Source organism: Mustela putorius, unplaced genomic scaffold, assembly GCF_011764305.1.
Source record: "Mustela putorius furo isolate JIRA1106 unplaced genomic scaffold, ASM1176430v1.1 tig00000592_pilon_pilon_pilon, whole genome shotgun sequence".
Classification (NCBI taxonomy): domain Eukaryota; kingdom Metazoa; phylum Chordata; class Mammalia; order Carnivora; family Mustelidae; genus Mustela; species Mustela putorius.
The window spans coordinates 11,902,707-11,922,296 of NW_025421426.1; the positions used below are offsets into that span (position 1 = coordinate 11,902,707).

The following is a 19,590-nucleotide window of genomic DNA, read 5'->3' on the forward strand; positions in this document are numbered from 1 at the left end:
TCTGCTGGAGAGGGTATCAAGTGGACCTCCCCTCTGTCATTCCTTTCTTTCCTGTCCACATCACGGGAAAACTCTCTGTTGTTATTTTCCTGGCAGTTTTTAAAATCAGAGCCTTGCCGCAGTAGCAGAATTCAGGCCATAAAACAGTCCCGGAGACTGCTTTGCTTCTAAAGCAACTTTCCCAGGGATGGCTTATAAATTCTGGACCCAGGTAGAGTTTGAGCCTTTTGCAATAAAGCTGTGGGGCCCCAGAGCAGATGGGGAAGCAGCACGGCAGTCTCCTGAGGGCTCAGTGTGGTGCCTGGTAGCCTCCGCAGCCTCAGACACCCCGGGGTCTCAGCGACCCTCTCAGGGACGCTATGCCCCCTGGCAAAGGAGGACAAATGGTGTGAGAACAGGAGCTGGAAGCAGTAAAACCAGATGTAGTGCTCTGGAAAATGCTGAAACCCAAGCACCCCCCCATGATGGGACTGTGCTAGGTGGAGAGAGGGGGAAGGAAGACCCACAGTGGGGGTCAGGCTCCTGCCAGGCTGCCTGGAGAGAGGTCGCAGCTCTGGGGGATAGTAGCATCAGGGATGTCTAGCAAGCTGAGGAAAAGAATACTAGGACAGCTAAGACATGTTACAGATTTCCTACATGCTGTGCTCATGCAAAGGGCTCCCCATTATTAGTGTACTTCACCTGTAGGGTGCTGTTAGCGTTCTCATTGATGGAGGTGGAAACTGAGGCTCTGATCATTGGAAATCACAAAGCTCACGGATGATAAATTTCTCTGGACAGTCTGCACTCCTACCCAGCATGTTCTAAGCCCAGGGTCCACATTAGTGAGCACCTATTATGTGCCAAGAACCAGGAAATACCAGAACAGAAGGCTTCAGCACTATGCCTCAAAAATCACATCATAACTAGCAGCGGGACTTAAGCCACAGAGAGGTCATGTAAACGGTCCCATTTCCTTATCAGCAAAATGGGGATATTAATAATAATTAGTTGTTAAGAGGAATAAGGGAGAAAAATAAGCATTAAGTGCTTGGATTTTCGCTCTTGCTATTATTATTATTCTAAGCCCATTTTACAGATGAGGAAATTGAGATCCAGACAGGAGGGGTGGGCAACTCGCTGGTGGTGAAATTCAAGCAGGTGGCTGGACTGGAACTGTGCTTCCCGAGAAACGTGGGGGATGGGGGGTGAGAGTTAAGAGCCTGTCAGAGCCTCAGCCTAAAATATCAAGCAGGGTTCATAAATTTAGGGGCTTTTTAGGGAGTAAGGATATTAAGTGGGAGGCTGGACCCAGTTGCATGGCAACCCAGCTGCTGTGATGGCCAAGGCAAGCAGGACAGTGAGTAGAGGCGACACGATGCTGAGGTCCCTGAGCCTTCCTCCTGGGCATCCTCCAGCTCCCCTTGACCCAGGCCTCATGGGTCCCAAGGCTCAGGCCAGGGCTGTCTGCAGGTGAGGGGCAGGGACTGCAGCTGGAGGTCAGAGAGGAAGGTGACATTCAGGATCCAGGATTCAGGATCCAGGCCGACACAGTTCTTCCCTCCATTTGGCTGTCAGCACGGGGGCAGGCTGACTCGGCAGAACACGGAGGGAGCATGGTGCTCGAACAAGCACACCAGAATGCCATCTTTGTCAGCAGTCTTACAATAGACGCTCATGACCTGATGGACACAAGGCTCTGGGACCATTCTGGCTGCCAGCTTCTGCATCCAATCTCCCTGCAGAAGAGGAAGGCATTTTTTCTGGCTTGCTGCTGCCCCGTGGGGTGTCCCTATAGCAGGTCAATGTTTCTGTTGCCTACAAAACAAGCATCATATATGACTGAGGTCTTCACTATACCTTTTTTCTGTCTTGGGTTATTCTCCCTTGACCAAGGAGAAACCAGTCTTCAGGCTTTATGCAAACTGCCATTACATTCAGATTGGGAATCCAGGGCCATCCTTGCTCCTCTTTGGTACCACATGGGACCAATACTGACTCCAGAATCTCTCCTGGATCTCTCCTTTCCTCGTCGCTGCCTCTCATGCCCAAGATCCATGACATCTTGCTCAGATTTGTGTCCAAATTCCAGACTGGTGCCCTTCCAGTGTATGCTCCCCTGAACCTGAGTGACGGTCCAGCAATAAGCATCTGCTCCTGATGGAAATGTCCCCAAGCTCCCCTGTGCTTTGGGAGAATCAGACCCTCACTCTCTAGTTGCTCTCCCGACCTCTTCCCTCCTTGGCGTCCTGTGCCCCGTTCACCCCGCTTATCTTAGCAGGACCTGCCTTCTCAAACTCCCTCCCTTCGCTCGGATGCTCTCCCTCTGGGGTCTCCCTTACCCCCTAAGATCAAGTCCAGACAAAACTGTCCCTCACCCCCACCCACCCACCCACTGTCTCAGGCTGCACTGAGAGCAGATGCTCAACTATCCAGGCCAGTGTGCACAGAGGACCCCCTGAGTCAGCCCTGAGTGAGGGAGCCCCGCCAGCATGGCCATGTTCATATCCCAAGCACACCATCTTGGAGCTGTTTGCTCTGCGTCACCTCTTAGTCCGTGCCCATCACACTTATAATGGTCATTCACCTGACCCCGTGCATGAATGGACTTACAGGTGAGTGAATGATTAATGTTCATAGAACATGAGCCAAGCATAGGGTGTTCCCTCCCAACACCCTCTGCCTCCACCCACAAAGGTCCCAACACCTCCCCTGGTTCACCTTCTTCCATTTGGTTAGGCTGATGGTGAGTCACTGAGTACTGGTTTTCAACCCAGAATTTGAACTCTGTGCGGCCCCACCTGCCAAGCTTCTTAGGGACTGATTCTCTGGAGTTTCTGAATGGAGGTCCCTGAAGTCTGCTGGTTTGGCCCCACATAGGCTCTCCTGGACTCCCCTGGTGCTGGTCCAGGGGCAGTCAGGCTTGTAGGCAGAAACTCTGGTCTGTGTCTCAGAACTCCGAGCCTGCCCCTGCGGGCAACGGCCATGGCTGCAAACATTTTGGACCCCGCTTCTGCCCTCTGTCGTCTCTCCTGAAACAGAGCTACTTTTGCATCCATCCTTTGGGGAGGAGCGTAGATCAGCTTTTAGCACAGAACACAGTGATTCAGTGTTTCTGCTTCCAAAAGCCAAGGGGCAAAGGCTAGAAGAAAGAAAACATGTTCACGGTGGATTTGCCTGGAATCTCAACAATCGATGCTATTCCCGCTGCTGGTTTTATTACCCAAGCTCAATTTCATTGCACTAATCTGAATGCCGTGCTGCGTGTTTATCGGCCCTTCCCTCTGATCCTGCCCGTGCTTCCACTAATCCTTCCTATAGATTTCTTGTTCCCTTCCGTGCCTCTTTTCCTTTCCAGACTCTGATGCTCACTGCAAGCACTATATTCCAGAGGCAAGATCTGGATAAGGCTACCCAGGCTGGGTAGATCTCTGCCTCTCCTCCAAATTCCTACCCCTTTGGGTCAGGTAATGTGATCACTCCTTGAGGGATCAGTTTCACCAGAGGTGGTGGGAAAGAACCAAATTATGTCTCTGAGGAATTATAATTCTGAGGAATTATATCCCTGGGGACACCTTGATCTGGTGCACCCTAAGCTAGACAGACAAATAAAGCCAGGACATTCTGGCCTTCTGGAAGCCCCTGTTGCGGCTCAGTTCAGGACCGAGCAGGAGTGTCCCATCCTCTTCCCGTATATACAGTGTGATTGATCCTAACCTTTATCAGTGATTGCATTTTAATTGGTGAAATGCTAAGACCTCCCTCCGTCCACATCCCATTCCCAGATCGCTTGGCTGAGCTTAGCCTGCTGTTAATGGGTCCAATGTCTTTCCCCAAAAGATGGGTGGAAGCCCTAACCCCTAGTTCCTGTTAGTGTGATCTTGTTCGGAAAGAGGGTCTTTGCAGATGTAATTAGTTAAGATGAATCATGGGGCAGGCTATAATCCAGTGAGACTGAGGTCCTTATCAGAAGGAAACATGGGTGCGTGGGTGGCTCGATTGGTTAAGCATCTGACTCTTGGTTTTGGTTCAGGTCATGATCTCAGGGTTGTGAGATCAAGCCCCACGTTGGGCTCTGCACTTAGCTCAGAATCTGCTTAAGATTCTCTTTCTACCTCTACCCTTCCCTCCCCCTCACCCCCACAGTTGGGTGTGTGTGCAAACACTCTCTAAATTAGATAAGTAAATCCTTAAAAAAAAAAAAAAGAAAAGGAGATATCAGGCAAAGGCAGGTACAGGGGAGAACACTGTGTGGTGACTGAGACAGAGCAGAATGTTGTAGCCACAGGCCAGGGGCTTCCAAGGACTGCAGCAAACCCGTGGCGGGAGGAGGCAAGGAAGGATTCTACCTGCTCTCACAGGAGGAATCCTGGATGTCTTGATTTTGGACTTCTCCCCTCTAGAACTGTGAGGGAGTACATTTCTGTTGCTTTGAGCCACTCAAATGGTGGTAATTTGGGACGACAGCCCTACAAAACTAATATACTTGGAAACATGGGGATCCAGAGCCCTGGGCCGTGGGCAGGTACAGCCTTGAAACCCTCAAGGCTGCACCGTTACAGTGGAGTGGAGAGACCTCGGTGATACCGAGACCAAAAGCTGTTCTCCCTCCCAGAGGGTTTCTTGAGCCCACACTGTGAGGTCTCCTTGTGCACTGTTTTCTGCATTTGGCTCACAGCTAGCCTCTGACCTTCCTCTTTTGGGTTCTGCTTCCTGCTTGTGAACAGTCCTAGCATCTGTTACTTGTCACCTCCTGGCCTTGGCCTCTGCCTCACCAACCAGGCTGTGGTAACCTGTTCTTGGCATCCTGGTGTTAATGTGACCTGGCTGCCATCCCAATGGGCTTTGGGACACTTGGCTCCAGTGACTGCTCATGAGAAGGCTTCCCTCATTCCACAGGAAGAACACAGTTTGTTCAGATTGTCCACACTCTCCCTTACACTGACTGTGCCACATCATACTGGCTGCCTGGAAAGTCTGGTGGGACGGTCCCCTTGGCCACAGGGCATACGAAAGAGTGGGTGTTCTCCTCTCTTCCATCTTCTCTTCAGAATACACCTTTAATCCCCATCACCGGCCGTGAATGCTGCTCTCTGCCGTGACTAAGCAGCTCTGAGCCCCCTGTGCTCAGGCTCAGGGCACAGATTTTTACACGCGGGGAGCCGGTCCTGTAGGCACTGGGCTGACTCAGCGTCTTCATCCCTGTTGGCAGGGCCGGCCTTGCCTGGACTCTCGGGATCCAGGATAGGGAGGGGAGAAAGGAGGTCACTGGGCGGTCTCAGGGATCCCCAGGACATGTCCCATACCACTGATGACATGTGAAAACCAAGTTTGTAGTTAAGTTTTGCCTAAGCAGTCCTGCGTGCCCCTCCCGGTACACACTTGTGTTAGCTTTGATTTTTGGCTTGCACACTTCTCTCTCCCACCAAGTAGTGAGCTCCCGGACAGCAGGATTGTCTCTGAATTACCTTGCATGCCCAGCACCTTGCTGTCCTCACCGTCAGTGTTAAGTCCTAGCACCTCTCATCAGGCGATGTCCAGGACTTTTCCTCTGTGGCCTAGAGTTGAGTGGGTGCTAATGAGGTCAAGGTAACGGGTGTAATCCCTTTGGAGGTCACTTAGCTTTGTCCAGTTCATTTCATGGGCTAAGTATTATTACTGGCCAAAGTCCAATCACAACTCTAGGCATAGGTTGCCTCTTCACCATGAATGGGTGCGGACTGACCAGCAGACCACTCCTAAACCCCAACAACAGGCCAGCTCCTGCTCCCTCCTTTAGATGTGACCCCCTACCTCAGCCACATCCTGTGCTTTAACCTTAACTATGATCTGACTCTTAAAGCAGTCTTCAAAGTGTACCCAACTCTAACCATAGCTCATGGTCCTACTCTAGTAAGTCCTGGCACTCTCGGCTTCTGGGCACAAGAAAGAGCAGTTGGAGCTATGGAAGTGTAAAGGAATTCTCAGCCCACCAGTGGTGAAGGGCATGCCTTCCCAGGGATGCATCAGTGATGACAAGGCCTGGCATGGGTCGGGCATGACTCCTCTTAAATAAGTCTATAATACTAAATTCTGAATGCATTAAAAAAAAAACAATTTCCAATAAAGGAGTTTTCTTACACCCAGGAGAGATTTGCCATGGGGGTCTTACATGGCTTTCCGACTGTATGTAACACAACTGAATTAGAATTTGACCTACACAGAGCGTTTGCTGTGTAAAGCAGGATCTACCTGGAAACAGATGCAGGAGATGCAGAGGACCAAGCAGAATCAGCACTTGAGGAACAATTTATTTGAGTGGCCAAAGTGCTTTCAAACAATCAATTAAAGCTATTCCCATCTCATGGGGTGCTAACCTCCATTTAAGGCTGAAAAAGAGGGCAACCTGTGTCAGCAGTATTTAGCAGTTTTAGCTGTATGGGTTGTGATGAAGTCAATTCTAACCTCTTAGGACCAGCTGGGTGATGTTGAGGGAGGCCAGGATATTAGAAATCTGTATCTTCTTTACACTTAACTCAGTACTTATTAAATGGTTTTTCTCCAGCCAGGGTAGAGCTATCTTTGAAAAACCTGTGTCTCTGTAGTGTTTTCCAGCTCCTTGACATTGACTCTGAGTTAAATCTTGGCTAAAAGCAATTACTGTCATATGATGAATTGAGGCAATTTATTTATTACTCGCGAAACATCCTAGGTGATGTCACTTAGAAGAATGATGGAATAATCTTTCTTGAGCACTCCATAGTCAACGAGACCTAGTGAGGGAGGCACTGTTCCCAGGTGTGGGGGAGGTAGTCGGAAATTTTAAAAAATTAGTCATCGTGGGAACAGAGAAAGAGTATTAGGAGTAAAGGAGACAACAGTTACTTAAACTTGAGCAAGGCTCGTCTCCCTGTGTAATTATACGGGATGCTATAGTGCCTAAATATCAAGAAAGGAATTTTAGGGAAAGCCCAGAGATTAATAATAAAACTGAACTCAATGTGTTAAGGGCTTAGAGATGGTGGTTGATATACAAGGAAAGTGAAAAAGGATGAGGGAACTTAAGTTTAAAAGGTCAAGTTTAAATATCATTTGAGCAAAGTCTGTATAATTTGGCCCATATAACAAGATTCACATGACATGTTCATCAATCCCTTCGATATTAGAATATGATATGTTGGCAAGAGGGCATAAGGGGAGATAATCTTCAAGAAAAGCGGTTATGGAATGGAGCTGCGTGATACAGCAGGGACAGGCATATAGACAAAGACCGCTTAACCTGCTCATTCTAGATCAAAATACCTGTAAGGGTATCAAAATACCAGTAAGGGGAGGTGAACCACGAGAGACTCTGAAAAACAATCTGAGGGTTTTGAAGGGGTGGGGGGTGGGGGGTTGGGGGAACCAGGTGGTGGGTATTAGAGAGGGCACGGATTGCATGGAGCCCTGGGTGTGGTGCCAAAACAATGAATACTGTTACGCTGAAAATAAATTGAAAAAATTAAAAAAAAGAAATACCAGTAAGCATTACCTGCTGAATGACCCAGTTTAACACTTACCTTTCTTGAAAGCTAACTACAAGGTCTCTGCCTTGACCTTGACTCTGGCTGAAATTAACACACAGTCCTAGGCCTTCCTCCTGATTGACAAGCCCAGACATCTCTCAAAAGTGGCAATGGGGTGAACACCATCACTTGTTCATAGGTTGCCCTCACTGGCCCTTCGCCTGTTTGGCCTCACACCCCACCTTTGCTCTTCCTTTGCTGGCTGAGATGTGTAGGTAACCCTGGCACGCTGTGTTTCCTGGGCCCCATATCAACTGGCATGTAGGTTTGGCCAAGAGGAGACATTAATTGTACAGTAAGAAGGAGGAGAAGCCTTCTTCCTGTTGGCCTCAGGCACCTTCTTGGACAATGGCTATGTGCCCTCCATGACTCCATTTCTCCCTGAGGTCTACCAGACTTCCAGCTTCTTTTGGATGATCCTGACCTCTGGGCTCTGATGAGGACCACCACATCCTTTTGTCTCTCTAGTCTATGCTGGGTAATGGCTTTTGGTGTCGGTACCATCTGGGCTGCCTCATCCACCCTCTCCTGATGCCTGTGTATCCATTCTCTAGCAAATTTGCTCCATTTTACATGTTTGGAGTGGTTTCCCTTTTCCTGGTTGGATGCTGACGGATGCAGAGCCTGTGCCGATTTCTAGTGATTATTTCTTCCTTTAGTAAACAGTAAGGGAAAAATTCTGATTTAATCATCCAGTCTATATGGGTTTTTCCCCCCTATATCAACATCACACTTACTCTTGCAAAATATCTGGAATCCACATTTTTCCATTAAAAAAAAAAATCAACAACAGCATTTGTTTCTCCCCAGGCTTCTCGCACCCCTCCTGTTTGCTACAATTTCAGTCCTCAAAGACTGCCAAAGTAGTTCATGATCACAATTACAAATGCTCTCAATGCCTTGGGATGCAATTTGTAAAGTCTGGAGGCTTGAATCTAATGAAGTATCCAGATGCTTTCCTACCAACTTTTATTCCCGATCTTGGACTTAAATTCCATTTTAAAAATAGCCCACCATTCTAAGAATCCGCTTCCAGCAAAATCAAGAAGGGATATGGTGCATACCTGACTTCAGAAGAGCCGGAAGGTTGCCCAACTTCCTTATCTTTTCCCTGTTGTCTCCTCTTGGCAACCCGTTGCCCCATAATCAGAGATATCTGCAATCCTTAAAACCTTCACTGACATAGAGGTACCAGCTCCCAAGTCAGAGTTTGAAAGGTTTTCTCCACTGGGTGCCAGATGCATGCAAAGCCAGAGTAAAGACAGAGAAACTCTTTGAGAAAAGAAGTCATTAAGGAGACGGGGTAAACTGCCAGCACAGTAAGATTGGGGGATAATATGCCCTTGGATAGCTAAGAGGGGACCGTGTGTTTTAAAGATTGCAGCTTTTAGGAATGGTGTTCCCGAGAGCCAGCTTCCTTTCGTTACCATCAGCAATGATCATGGGTTATGCATCCCCTGGGATGTCCTTGGTTTTATCAGTTGCAATTAGATGTTCTTTATCTGAGACTTCTATTTTTGCTCCAAATCTTCACAGGGAAATTCTCTGAAGTAAAGCTATAGAATTGGGCCTGTAGCCAGTGAGAGCACTTTGAGAATGAATCATTAATCCCTTGTTGCCAAATTTTGTTATTGCTGCCATTAAGTCATCCAGATGTAAGCCTGATACAGGCCTCGCCTATTGGATGAAAGTGAAGTGAATCATTCCAGGGAGCTCTGCTGGCCTTCATCCTAAGGATCAGATGAACTCAGGCAGCAGAGTGCAAGGAAGCATGGCCCCAGCACCCACAGCACACCCACAGTTAATAGACACAGGAACCTCCTGCTACCACCCTGGACCCAGCTCCAGGGCCATGCCATCATTATATCACATGTGTGAGCAGTTCCTCAGAGTTCATCAAACATTTTTATTTCTGTTATTACATTTGATCCTCAGAACATTCCTGTGAACTTGGCATTTACTCACTCTTTTACAAATGAGGATATCAAATCACCTGGTGGTTAATCGCTTTGATCAAGGTCACACAACCGGTTAGTTATGGAGTCTGGACATAAACTCATGTTTTTCTGGCCTGAAACCCATTACTTTTGATCGATCTCATAAAACCATAGAATCTCAGCTTCCAAAGGTGTATAAGAAATCATGTAGTCCTTCTGCATGATGGGAAAACACCAAGTTTCCACATAGTGTCTTTCACTGTGGGTGACATATTCTCCTGCCTTTGTGGGTGACTTGGGTGTTTGGAGGTAGACTGCGTAGGAGTCCCGTATCTCTAAGGAGAATGTCTCTCACCCTGAGCATGGGTATCACTGGAATCAAGGGATGCTGAGTTGAGGTGGGAAGCAGTGTCAATAAGCAAAGAAGAAAGGTCAGTATCCCATCACAGTGATTGGGCTTGGTGAAGCATCCAGGAAGCCCAGGAGGTAAGAACAGGTGGACACGAAGTGGGCAGGTGAAAAGTAAAGCCAACTCTGGAATAGGACTTGGGAACCATGACTGTGTTCATGCTCCTCTCTGTATCATAATGCTGCCTACGGGGGCTAGACTTGAACCTCTGCTGAATAGTGCTTCCACATAAAAACCTTTCCTTGTGTTGGTCCCTAATCTACCCCTGTCACTCTACCCATTGATATTAACTCCAATCTTTAAAATTGAAGGGACCAGTCTTTTCCATCTTCTGCACTGGCCTTTCAGCTTTTCCAAGGCAAGAACCAAGTCTCATCTGCATCTTCCATTCTCTAGGCTGAAAAGTCCTGACCTGACTGCCATTCCTCCAAAGTCAATGGTCTCTGAATTGCAGTGTGCACCTGATTCACAACCAGACCTTGTTAACATGCAGGTGCTGACTCATTAGATCTGGGATGGGGCCCGAGATTCTGCCTTTGTAATAAGATCCCAGGCAATGCTGATGCTTCTGGTCTTCAGACCACACTTTGAGTGGCAAGGCTCTTGGCCTGTCTTTACCCTGGAAGCACCTTTCAGATGCTGGAGTCAATTGGATAAGCCTCACCAGAGTGGTCTGACTAGTGCAGTGTTAAGCAAACCTAATTACCCTTGTTGGATAGCAGGAGTCCTTGAGGGATATAACTTGGGATAGTTGCTTGGAAACATGGGAAGAGGCCGTAGGAAAGTAAAATGTAGTGACTCGGTCCTTTGTATGGAGAAGATATTGAGGGAGAGGAAAGACTTCATGAGACCAAGAACTCTCCTTTGGGCACCAGGTTTCCATATGCAGCAGTGAGTAGATAGTCTACTGAAAGCCAGATGTGAACTCTGAGCTGGAACCAAGAGGGATCTGGATTCTAAGCCACCCTAAATTTTGTGGACAGAGATCAGGGGTGGTAGCAGCTGCTTGAAGAGGACTGGCTCAGCGTTGGGAGTGCTCAGAGGTGAAAGGGTACAGCTGATCCAGGTATAAGGTTGAGCACGAAGCCTCATGTCAGAGACAGTAGTCTCCTATTAGTACAGGCTGAGCTCACAAGATTGTTTTTGATGACTCCATCACACAGGGGACTTATGTAGAGCCTTGAAGTTCCTCCAATTGGATGATTTTACCACCTGGTGCTTAGCTGCCAGTTCTGATTTACGTGGACTGTTCTTAAGCTGGCTCCCAGTGGAGGACAGAAATGAAGAGAATATATCCAAGTCCCTCCCCCTTCTCTCAGCAGACTACCATCTTCATCCCTGGTTAGCAAATAGAAGTTACCCAAAACCAGAAACAGGGCTTTTTAGAGACTGGGGACTGATATGGCACTAACTTTGACTCTCATGAAAAGGATGGGCTTAGAGCAAAAGCAACACAGCTACCATATTCCTTAAGGGCTCTCAGTTCTACCTCTGAAAAAGTTCCCTTGGATTTCTGGTCAGAGAGCCATGTGGCCAGCCTTCTTTGTGGACACAGCCCTGGCATTTCCTTAACTGCAACCATATCAAGGACAGTTCATTATAGTGATAAGAGGGTGAACCCTGTACACAGAGTCCTACTCTGGAACCCACTAGTTATATGGCCTTGGACAGGTCATTTAACCCTTCCATGAAGTTTTCTTATCTATATAAAAGGGAAAACAAAACTAGCATCTTCTGAGTTTTGTGACGATTAAGTGACCTCAAAAATGAAAATTGTTTGGCACATTACTTGGCACCCATGTTCATGTCTCTGCTCCTGGAGTCTGGTTGGGTCAGCAAAGCATGATTCCTTCTCATAACGTTCCTATACAGAGTGTGTGATTTCACCTCTGATGCTTGTTGGCTGAACTGATTGAATTTGTCTAAACCACTGGGTTCTGGTCTTTCAGAAAGCTTCCCTGGATTGAACCATCATTGGTTTATGGTCACCACTGAAGGTGCTTCAGTGTAGGACATCTTGGGACTTATTTGGGGAAGGGTTTCTAACACTGATCCAAGACCTTCACTTTCCCTTGACTGTGGATCTTGATTCCATCCTGGGAGCAGTGTTTGACACAGTTCATTATTCCTTCCTTCTTGAAACACTCTTTTCTTAGCTCTAGGGTAAGAGCTTACCCATCTGGCCACTCCTGCTCTGCCTCCTCTACAGGCATATCTTCCTTCTCCTGTCACCGTTTATTCTTTCCCTGGGTGGCTCCATCAACCTCAGCCTTTAGATATGGTCTGTGTGCATATATCACACTTTTACTTCCAGCTCAGACCTCTTTCCCGAGTTCCAGACCTGCGTTTTTAACCGCCCCTTTTCTAGAGTGTATCTCTAGCTCATATTGTTCCAAACACACCCATTTTCTCTTTGTAGCTATACTTTTCCTATTGTTTTTCAGACCCATAAACAGCACCGTCATCCATCTTCTTAGGAACACCAAAGACCTGGGGCACCTGGGTGGTGCAGTTGGTCAAGCATCTAACTCTTGGTTTCATCTCAGGTTGTGATCTCAGGGTCATGAGATTGACCCCACATTGGGCTCCACGATCAGCAAGGAGTCTGATGAGGACTCTTCCCCTGCCCCCTCTGCCTCTCCCCTACACATGCATGCACATGTGCTCATGCACACACACACACACACACACACTCAAATCTTCAAAAGAAAAAAAGAAGAAGAAGAAGAAGAAAGAAGAAGAAGAAGAAGGAGGAGGAGGAGGAGGAGGAAACCAAAGTCTTGGGGCATCCTTGACATCTTTCTCCCTCATTCTCTGCATTCGTCCCATTGAGAGGTTTTGGTTTGATTTACATGCATTTCAGGTAATTATCTCTTTTATTCTGTTTCCACCGCCATCACCTAAGTCCACCTGGATGCCTCACTGTTTCCGAATTCGCCTCTTCGGGCCACTTTGGCTCGACACTGAAGCTGGAATGATCTGTTGAAAAAGTAAATCTGAGCATGGTATTGCTCCATGAACAACACTTAAATGGCTCTCTGGCTTTCTCAAGGTGAAGAACAAAATGTCTCATTGTGGCCTCTGATGCCCTGTGTGGACAGGCCCCAGCTGCGCTCTCCAGCTTCTCTCTCACTGTGCTCACCCTGCTTTCTCGCCCTAGGTTACACTATGTTTCTTTCATTTCTTGAATGCACCAGGCTCCTTGCCCCATCACACGGCCGCAGCCAGTGCGGTTGCTTCTGTGGCTCTCACAGGCTCCTCTCATGTTCTTTACCGGTTATATCCCATCATCCCTTGAAGCTCACCCCACTGGCCACATCTTGCCGCTTGTGATTCATTCCCCTAGTATGTGCTTTCCAAGTGCAACATGCCTCTCTTTTCTCATTCTCAACAGACTTGAAAGTTTACGTTACCGATTCGTCATTCATTAATTCTGTCTCTCGAGCCCCACCCACCACTCGTGGTAGGTTCTTTGAGGGCAGGAACTGTGCCTGTTTTGCTCACCACTGTATCACTGAATGCCTGGCATATCGTGAGAGCTTGTGATTATTTATCAGAGGAATGAAGTATGAATCTCTTTAAGCCAAGCCAGTAACAGTGTTCCTAAGGTAATAGAATCCTCTCCAGGGCTCCTTTGCCCTTAGACCCCTGGTCTCTAGAATAGGATCTCAGAGCAGGCACTAAGTAAAGTTTAGCTATGGCAGTGAATGCTCCAGAGCCAGTTTCCTTCCTCCAGATCCAAATCCAAATCAAAAGGTTCTGACACAATTGAGGGAATTGTCACCTGAGGTGTTCAGTTTCCCTTATGTTTGATATGCAGTGGACTAGCCGTATCTCAGAAGTCATGGCTCCAAACTGGGAAATGGAGGCTAAGTGGGTGCTCCTTTGGAATCAGCCCCCATTCTGGGATAGGAGACCAGCCTGCCAAAGAGGTGGTTGGCTAACTGCCTCACGAATTCTCTGGGCTGTAGATAAGTAGAGCTTGCTCAGGCAAGCCTGGGATTTGGTGAGCTGGTCTTGCCTTTAGTTGGTGAAGGGAACTGAATAAGATCCCATGTTCATGAGTCCATCTGGGAGAAGGATCTCCCATCCATCCCATAGATAACATTGGCTGGCACATGGATGCTCAGTAGCAAGTGGATGAATGAATGAAGCAAACAACTGCTGTCCACTTCTCTTTATATCATCCAGTAATCATCTGTTAACTGGAGGAGGGGGATGGCCTGTGTGAGACTCTGGCATTAGAGAGATGAGAACACTCACTCCCTGTTCTTGGAGACTGTCCATTCCCACTGGGGAGGCTGGACTACATAAACCCAGCTTGTCCCAGTTACAAGACAGTTTGGAGAATGTCTCCGTATACAGGAAAACACTTGACACTCTTAACCAAGAAGAAGGGATGCATCCTTGTGCTGGAGGGCTGTTCTTAAACATCAGTGACTTTGGGGAATCAGAATCGTAGCTATGGGCACTAACATCCCTTCAATTCAGCTGAGTTCTGTGAACACATGACTGAAAAAGGAGAAATTCAATTTGGTTCCATGAGAACAAATGTGTGTGGGCAGAGATGTCATCCCTTCAGCTAAACGTTGAACAATCACAAACATTAAGAGAACACCTATTACAAGCCAGGCTCACTGCTACCATGAGGAAACAAAGACAAAAGAGGTAGAATCTTCCCCCCAAGGAGCTTGCAGACCATGGGAGGAGACAGATGGAGAAACAAATAACTAATATCTGTATATTGAGGTGTGTGCAAAGTGTTACAAGGAGTTAGAAGTTAGTGAAGAGAAAAGAACTCTCCCAGGGGCACAGGCCAACAGAGGAGATGTAGTCACTGATGAAGAACGAGCTGGTGCTGATAAGGCAGAAAAGTAGGGGTGTGTCAGGGGAAGGATTCTGTGGATTTAGGCTGCCACACACAAACGTGGCACTGCTGGGAATATGAGTAGCAGCAGGAAGGAATTCATTCAGGGTGCTGGTAACCTCTGGGCCACTCTCTAGAGGTGTTCATGGAGGTGTCCGGAATGAGAAGGGACCTCTGATCCCTGGTCCATTGCCTGAAGAGGCCAAGCAGAGGCATTTTTTTTTTTTTTGGCTACCTGGAATGAAATCAACAAGTTAGTACCCGGCAGAGCACGTAGCATCAGCATTAAATTCCAGAAATGGAGTCAGTCACATGTGTTTTCTAAACCCCAGGCAGTTCCTTCAATGCACTAAATTTCTGCCACACCATTTGTTTCATCTAAGGCACAAAACAAAATCTTTATGTTTTTACCTTTAAAGTTCCAGTGATTTTAATCATGTTACCTTAACACAAAGCTGTTGTTTTCACCCTTTACCGGAAAGAATAAAGTAGGGCTTGGGATAATTCCACAGACCCAAGAATCAAATTATAGATCCATGGTTTGATTCTAGGGACAAATCAGTGTGAGGGATAAAACTCTCCACTTGATCTCCCTGGAGGATAATGGTGCCCCAACCTAGCTGTTGTACAGCCTTGGAACACTCATTTCATTTCTCTGAACTTCAATTTCTTCCTCTGAAAAAAAAAAAAAAGGTATAATAATCCCAACATCACAAAGGACTAATCCTCAAAAAGATTAGATGGGACACTGTGTATAATGCTCTCAGTGTAGTGCCTGGCACTTAGTCAGCTCTCCATAAATGGAACCTGTTGTCATTGTTGTCTAATAATTGTTGTCTAGTCATACGTATGAGCCTTTTCAACATTTTTCTTCTTCTTTTCCCTTGAAGGTGCCTCCACTCAGAATTCTAACACTGTGGAGCCAGAGAAGCAGGTGGACAACACCGTGAAGATGGCTGGTGTAATCGCTGGCCTCCTGATGTTCATCATCATTCTCCTGGGTGTCATGCTCACCATCAAGAGGAGGTGAGTGTCTGGTGCTGCCCTGCAGACTCTGCTGACCCCAGCTGGTCTAGTACTGCCACATGGCCAGGTCCTGGCTCTGTTGATCACTTCCAAGCAGGGGCTTTCTTTTATGAGTGTTCAAATCCTGAAATCCTTGAGCCATTTGTGGCTCATTGGATTGGCATCTGCCTACTTGGCAAGTGGCCCAGAGATGGGTGGTTTCCTACAGAGCCAATGTTCCCTCCTGTGGTTAGGCCACTGTGGTGTGCCATGGGATTCCATGTCATGAGTCTTCTCAGAGTTAATTGCTCTGTTGTAACCGATCATGTCTCGTCAGGATTACTGGGCAGCCCCAGAAATACAGATGGAGGAAAGTCATGCTTCACCCTTTTTGCCTTCACTCACCCTGATTTCTCATGGCCCTACCAGCAGCATCCCAAGCTGACCCCCACGTGACAGAGATAAGCCTCCTGTAGTGCAGTAGTCCCAAGGGAAGGTTCTTTCCTACTCTATGTCCCATAATACCTTCCCACCTGGAATTTTGCTACTTGTTATTTCTCCATAAGATGTCCTCCTGGGTCTACTAACACAGTTAGCGCCTGTTGCTTTGCTCATCAAAGCCAGGGTATAGGCTCCTCCTCATCCCCAAATCCCTAAGATTTGCCACACTGACATCTGTTTATCAGACATTCATAAGGGAATTGCAGACAGTTTCCTTTTGGAAAGGAACCATTCATCTAGGAAAGCTGAAGCATATCAAGCTGTCACTAACCCTGGATGCAAGGTTATTACTCCAAACAGGGAGTCCCAGGGCCCATCTCTCCTTGACCCCTTGGCTGGCGCCATGTTTCCATGCCTACCACCCACCTCCCTGTCTTCTCAGTTTCAACATGGTGGTCCCATTCTTGGTCTCCACCTTCCCACTACCCTAGTTGGCCAGAGCAAACAAAACATTTAGTTACATTGTAACATTATGTGCCTTAGCATGCCCTGCCCCCAGCTTGAAGATAATTTTACATCATTACACAAACCACTTAACACCTTAGCCTGAAGCTCTGGTTGTTTGTCATTCACAGAGTTCAGGGCAAGCCCTGTCACAAGGACCAGGCACTTGCTTCCATCTGTGGAACAAAAAGCGCTCGTGAAATTTGCTTCCCACAAGAGCAAAAAGACAAATCCCAGCTTCTACCTAAGGAGTCCCATGAATATAAATGCAGAAAAGTTTTTTTTTTTAAATCTCCCTTTCCAGTGTTCAGTGAATCAGAAATACTGGCATTCCCACTATACATGCAATCAGCCTTCTCTTGGCCATTTTGACACGAGAATATACTTGTGTCTTTCATGACTCTCTTCTGAAATAGCCAGGCCTCCCTCTGGCTAGGACATCTTCTTGTAGGACCTTGTCCTTTCTTGATATGCTTTGTCTAACAGGATCACTCTTTTCCTCAGGCTCTCAGGAGAATGATGGGAAAGTTAAGGTTCTTACCCAGCTACTGCTTTTCTGGTGGGAGAGGGGGAAGAGAAGGTATGACATTAATATCCGGGAACAAGCATTAAGGACAGCATTGCATTGTCATATCCTCATCATCCGTAAGACCGTATTGTAGGTCTCAGTGACAAGTCAGCTGCTGTTAGATGAAGTCAAACATGAAGGCTGGTTTCTCTGGGAGCAGTAAGCATGTGTAAGATTGCTGACATGTTTCTTAGAGTCACAGACACATTAGAGGCAGAGGTGACTCTGGGATTGCCTACCTGGAAAACGTAACCAATTTACTAGAAACGCATTCCTCTCTGATAGACCTGAAATGTTCTCATTCTTTGCCACTGATTTGTAAGTCAGATAAGCTCTTCCAATTTTGCTCTTTCTAAAGCCTGGCTTAACCCACGTCACCATCGTCTGTGAGCTTGTGAAGAAATTTCACTTCCTTCTCTGCAGCTATTTCTGCAACGTGTGACTTTTCAGGAGGGAGGAAAGAGCTTTCTGTTTCTAGGGTAGGAACAGGTGATAAAATGAGTCCTTTGTGTGGATTTAACCTTTACTGCATATCATCTCTCACCTGTATCAAAACTGTCCATTAGACCCAAGGAAGAGGAGTCCCATGATTACCATGTGTCCCCAAGAGGCAAATCTGAGATGTTGTGGCATCGGGGGGGTGGGGGGGGGCAGGGGCGGGGACTAATCACTGTTTGCATACACAGTATCTTTTGGGAAAAAGAAGAGAAAGGGAAAAGAAAACGTAGTTGACAGTAATAATTTACAGATGGGTGCAGGGCAAGGAAAGAAGAGAAAAAAAGAACATAGTATAGATCTGTACTCTTGCCAGTAGTGTACAATGTCTTCTGATGTTGAGAGATGCCCCCAAAGGACAGAGAAGCATTTGGTGAACTCCTTTAGCTCTTCTGACTCCAGCCCCATATAGAAGTATGGGGAAAACATTATTGTTCAATTAAGTCTGTCACTAACTTACTGCTGGCCTGAAGGCTATCCACAGCTACCTAAAAGGAAGAGGTATGAAAGGAAAAGAAAACCCAAATAATAGGCAGATCATCACAACTCAGGATCCTGGTGTCAGCATCTCTTCAATGTCCCACTGTGACCTCAAGTTAGCTCCTGGATGCAGGAACTCTCAGAAGTCACATGCCGGATGTGCCTCCTCCACTGGCTTGAGCTGGGTCTTCTTCGTCACCTCAGTGCACATGGGAGTGGTGGCTTCCTATTTCCTCTGCTTCTGAGGGATTCAGCTGGCTCAACAATTTCCCCAAAGCCCAACCAGGTATTCCAATACACAGAAGATGTCCCTCGATTCTCCCTGCAGTGTTCATTATCATTGGCCTTGGGGCTTCCTTGTGACCCTCTGAAGAGAATCTTTCTCTTGCTTGTTTTCTTTTGGGATACTGAACTAGAAAGTGACAGAGAATGAGCTAGAAACACAGGGGACCAAGGGAAAAACTTAATGAAGGAAGTTAAATCAATTGTTTTGTTGTTGCTGCTTGGTTGTTTTGTAATGGATTAAGTGGGTATTTAGAAATGTACAGTTGCAGGAAGGGATATGAAATGTTGGTGGGTGATTCAAACAGGATTTGCAGAAGGTACAAGTTATAGTATTTTGCATAGTACCTTTGGCTCTTTGGAGAGGGCTTCTTTGAACACAGGCCAATGCAGAATCAGAGCTCCACGGAGATACAGAGTGTTACATGAGCATTAGAAGAAAGCAATCTGGAGGGGCGCTTGGGTGGCTCAGTGGGTTAAAGCCTCTGCCTTCAGCTCAGGTCATGATCTCAGGGTCCTGGCATTGAGCCCCATATCAGGCTCTCTGCTCAGTAGGGAGCCTGCTTTTCCCTCTCTCTCTCTGCCTGCCTCTCTGCCTATTGTGATCTCTGTCAAATAAATAAATAAAATCTTTAAAAAAAAAAAAAAAAAGAACGTGACGTGACCTGGAGCTTCTCCCCGATACAGCTCTTAACTGGGATATTGAATATTGGTTGGATAATGGGTCCATCCTTTACTCCTGGTTCTCATGATCACATCTGGACCTCAGAATGGTCCAGAATGGTCTCTGCATGCCATAATATAATAGAGCATACCAACTTTTCATGCACCTTGTTGAGTTTTGAAATAGAAACTCTCATTACTATAGTCCTTTTCATCTTTTTCCCTGGCCTCCTCCCTCTAGAATTGCTAAATGTCCTCTCCCAAAGGAATATGCAGCCAAAGGGCTGCTAGGCCACCCCTGTGGTCCCTTGACTCACTACTATAGGGCTCTGGGTGCCATCAATGAAAATGAACATGGAAAGCTGAAGCCTCAGTGCCTTAACCTTGGTGTGTGAAGGTGTTTGTTAGCCATTCAC

The 19,590-nt window shown here is 46.9% G+C and overlaps 1 protein-coding gene across 12 annotated transcripts in view; it reads left to right on the forward strand.

Annotated features, from left to right (window-relative positions):
* PTPRT (protein tyrosine phosphatase receptor type T) overlaps positions 1-19,590 on the forward strand; it is a 1,056,651-nt gene that overhangs the window by 869,502 nt on the left and 167,559 nt on the right. For all 12 annotated transcript variants that reach the window (XM_045082202.1, XM_045082207.1, XM_045082203.1 and 9 more), the window contains one exon: positions 15,627-15,762. In XM_045082202.1, the coding sequence (XP_044938137.1) occupies positions 15,627-15,762 (136 nt within the window). The remainder of the gene's footprint in view (positions 1-15,626; positions 15,763-19,590) is intronic.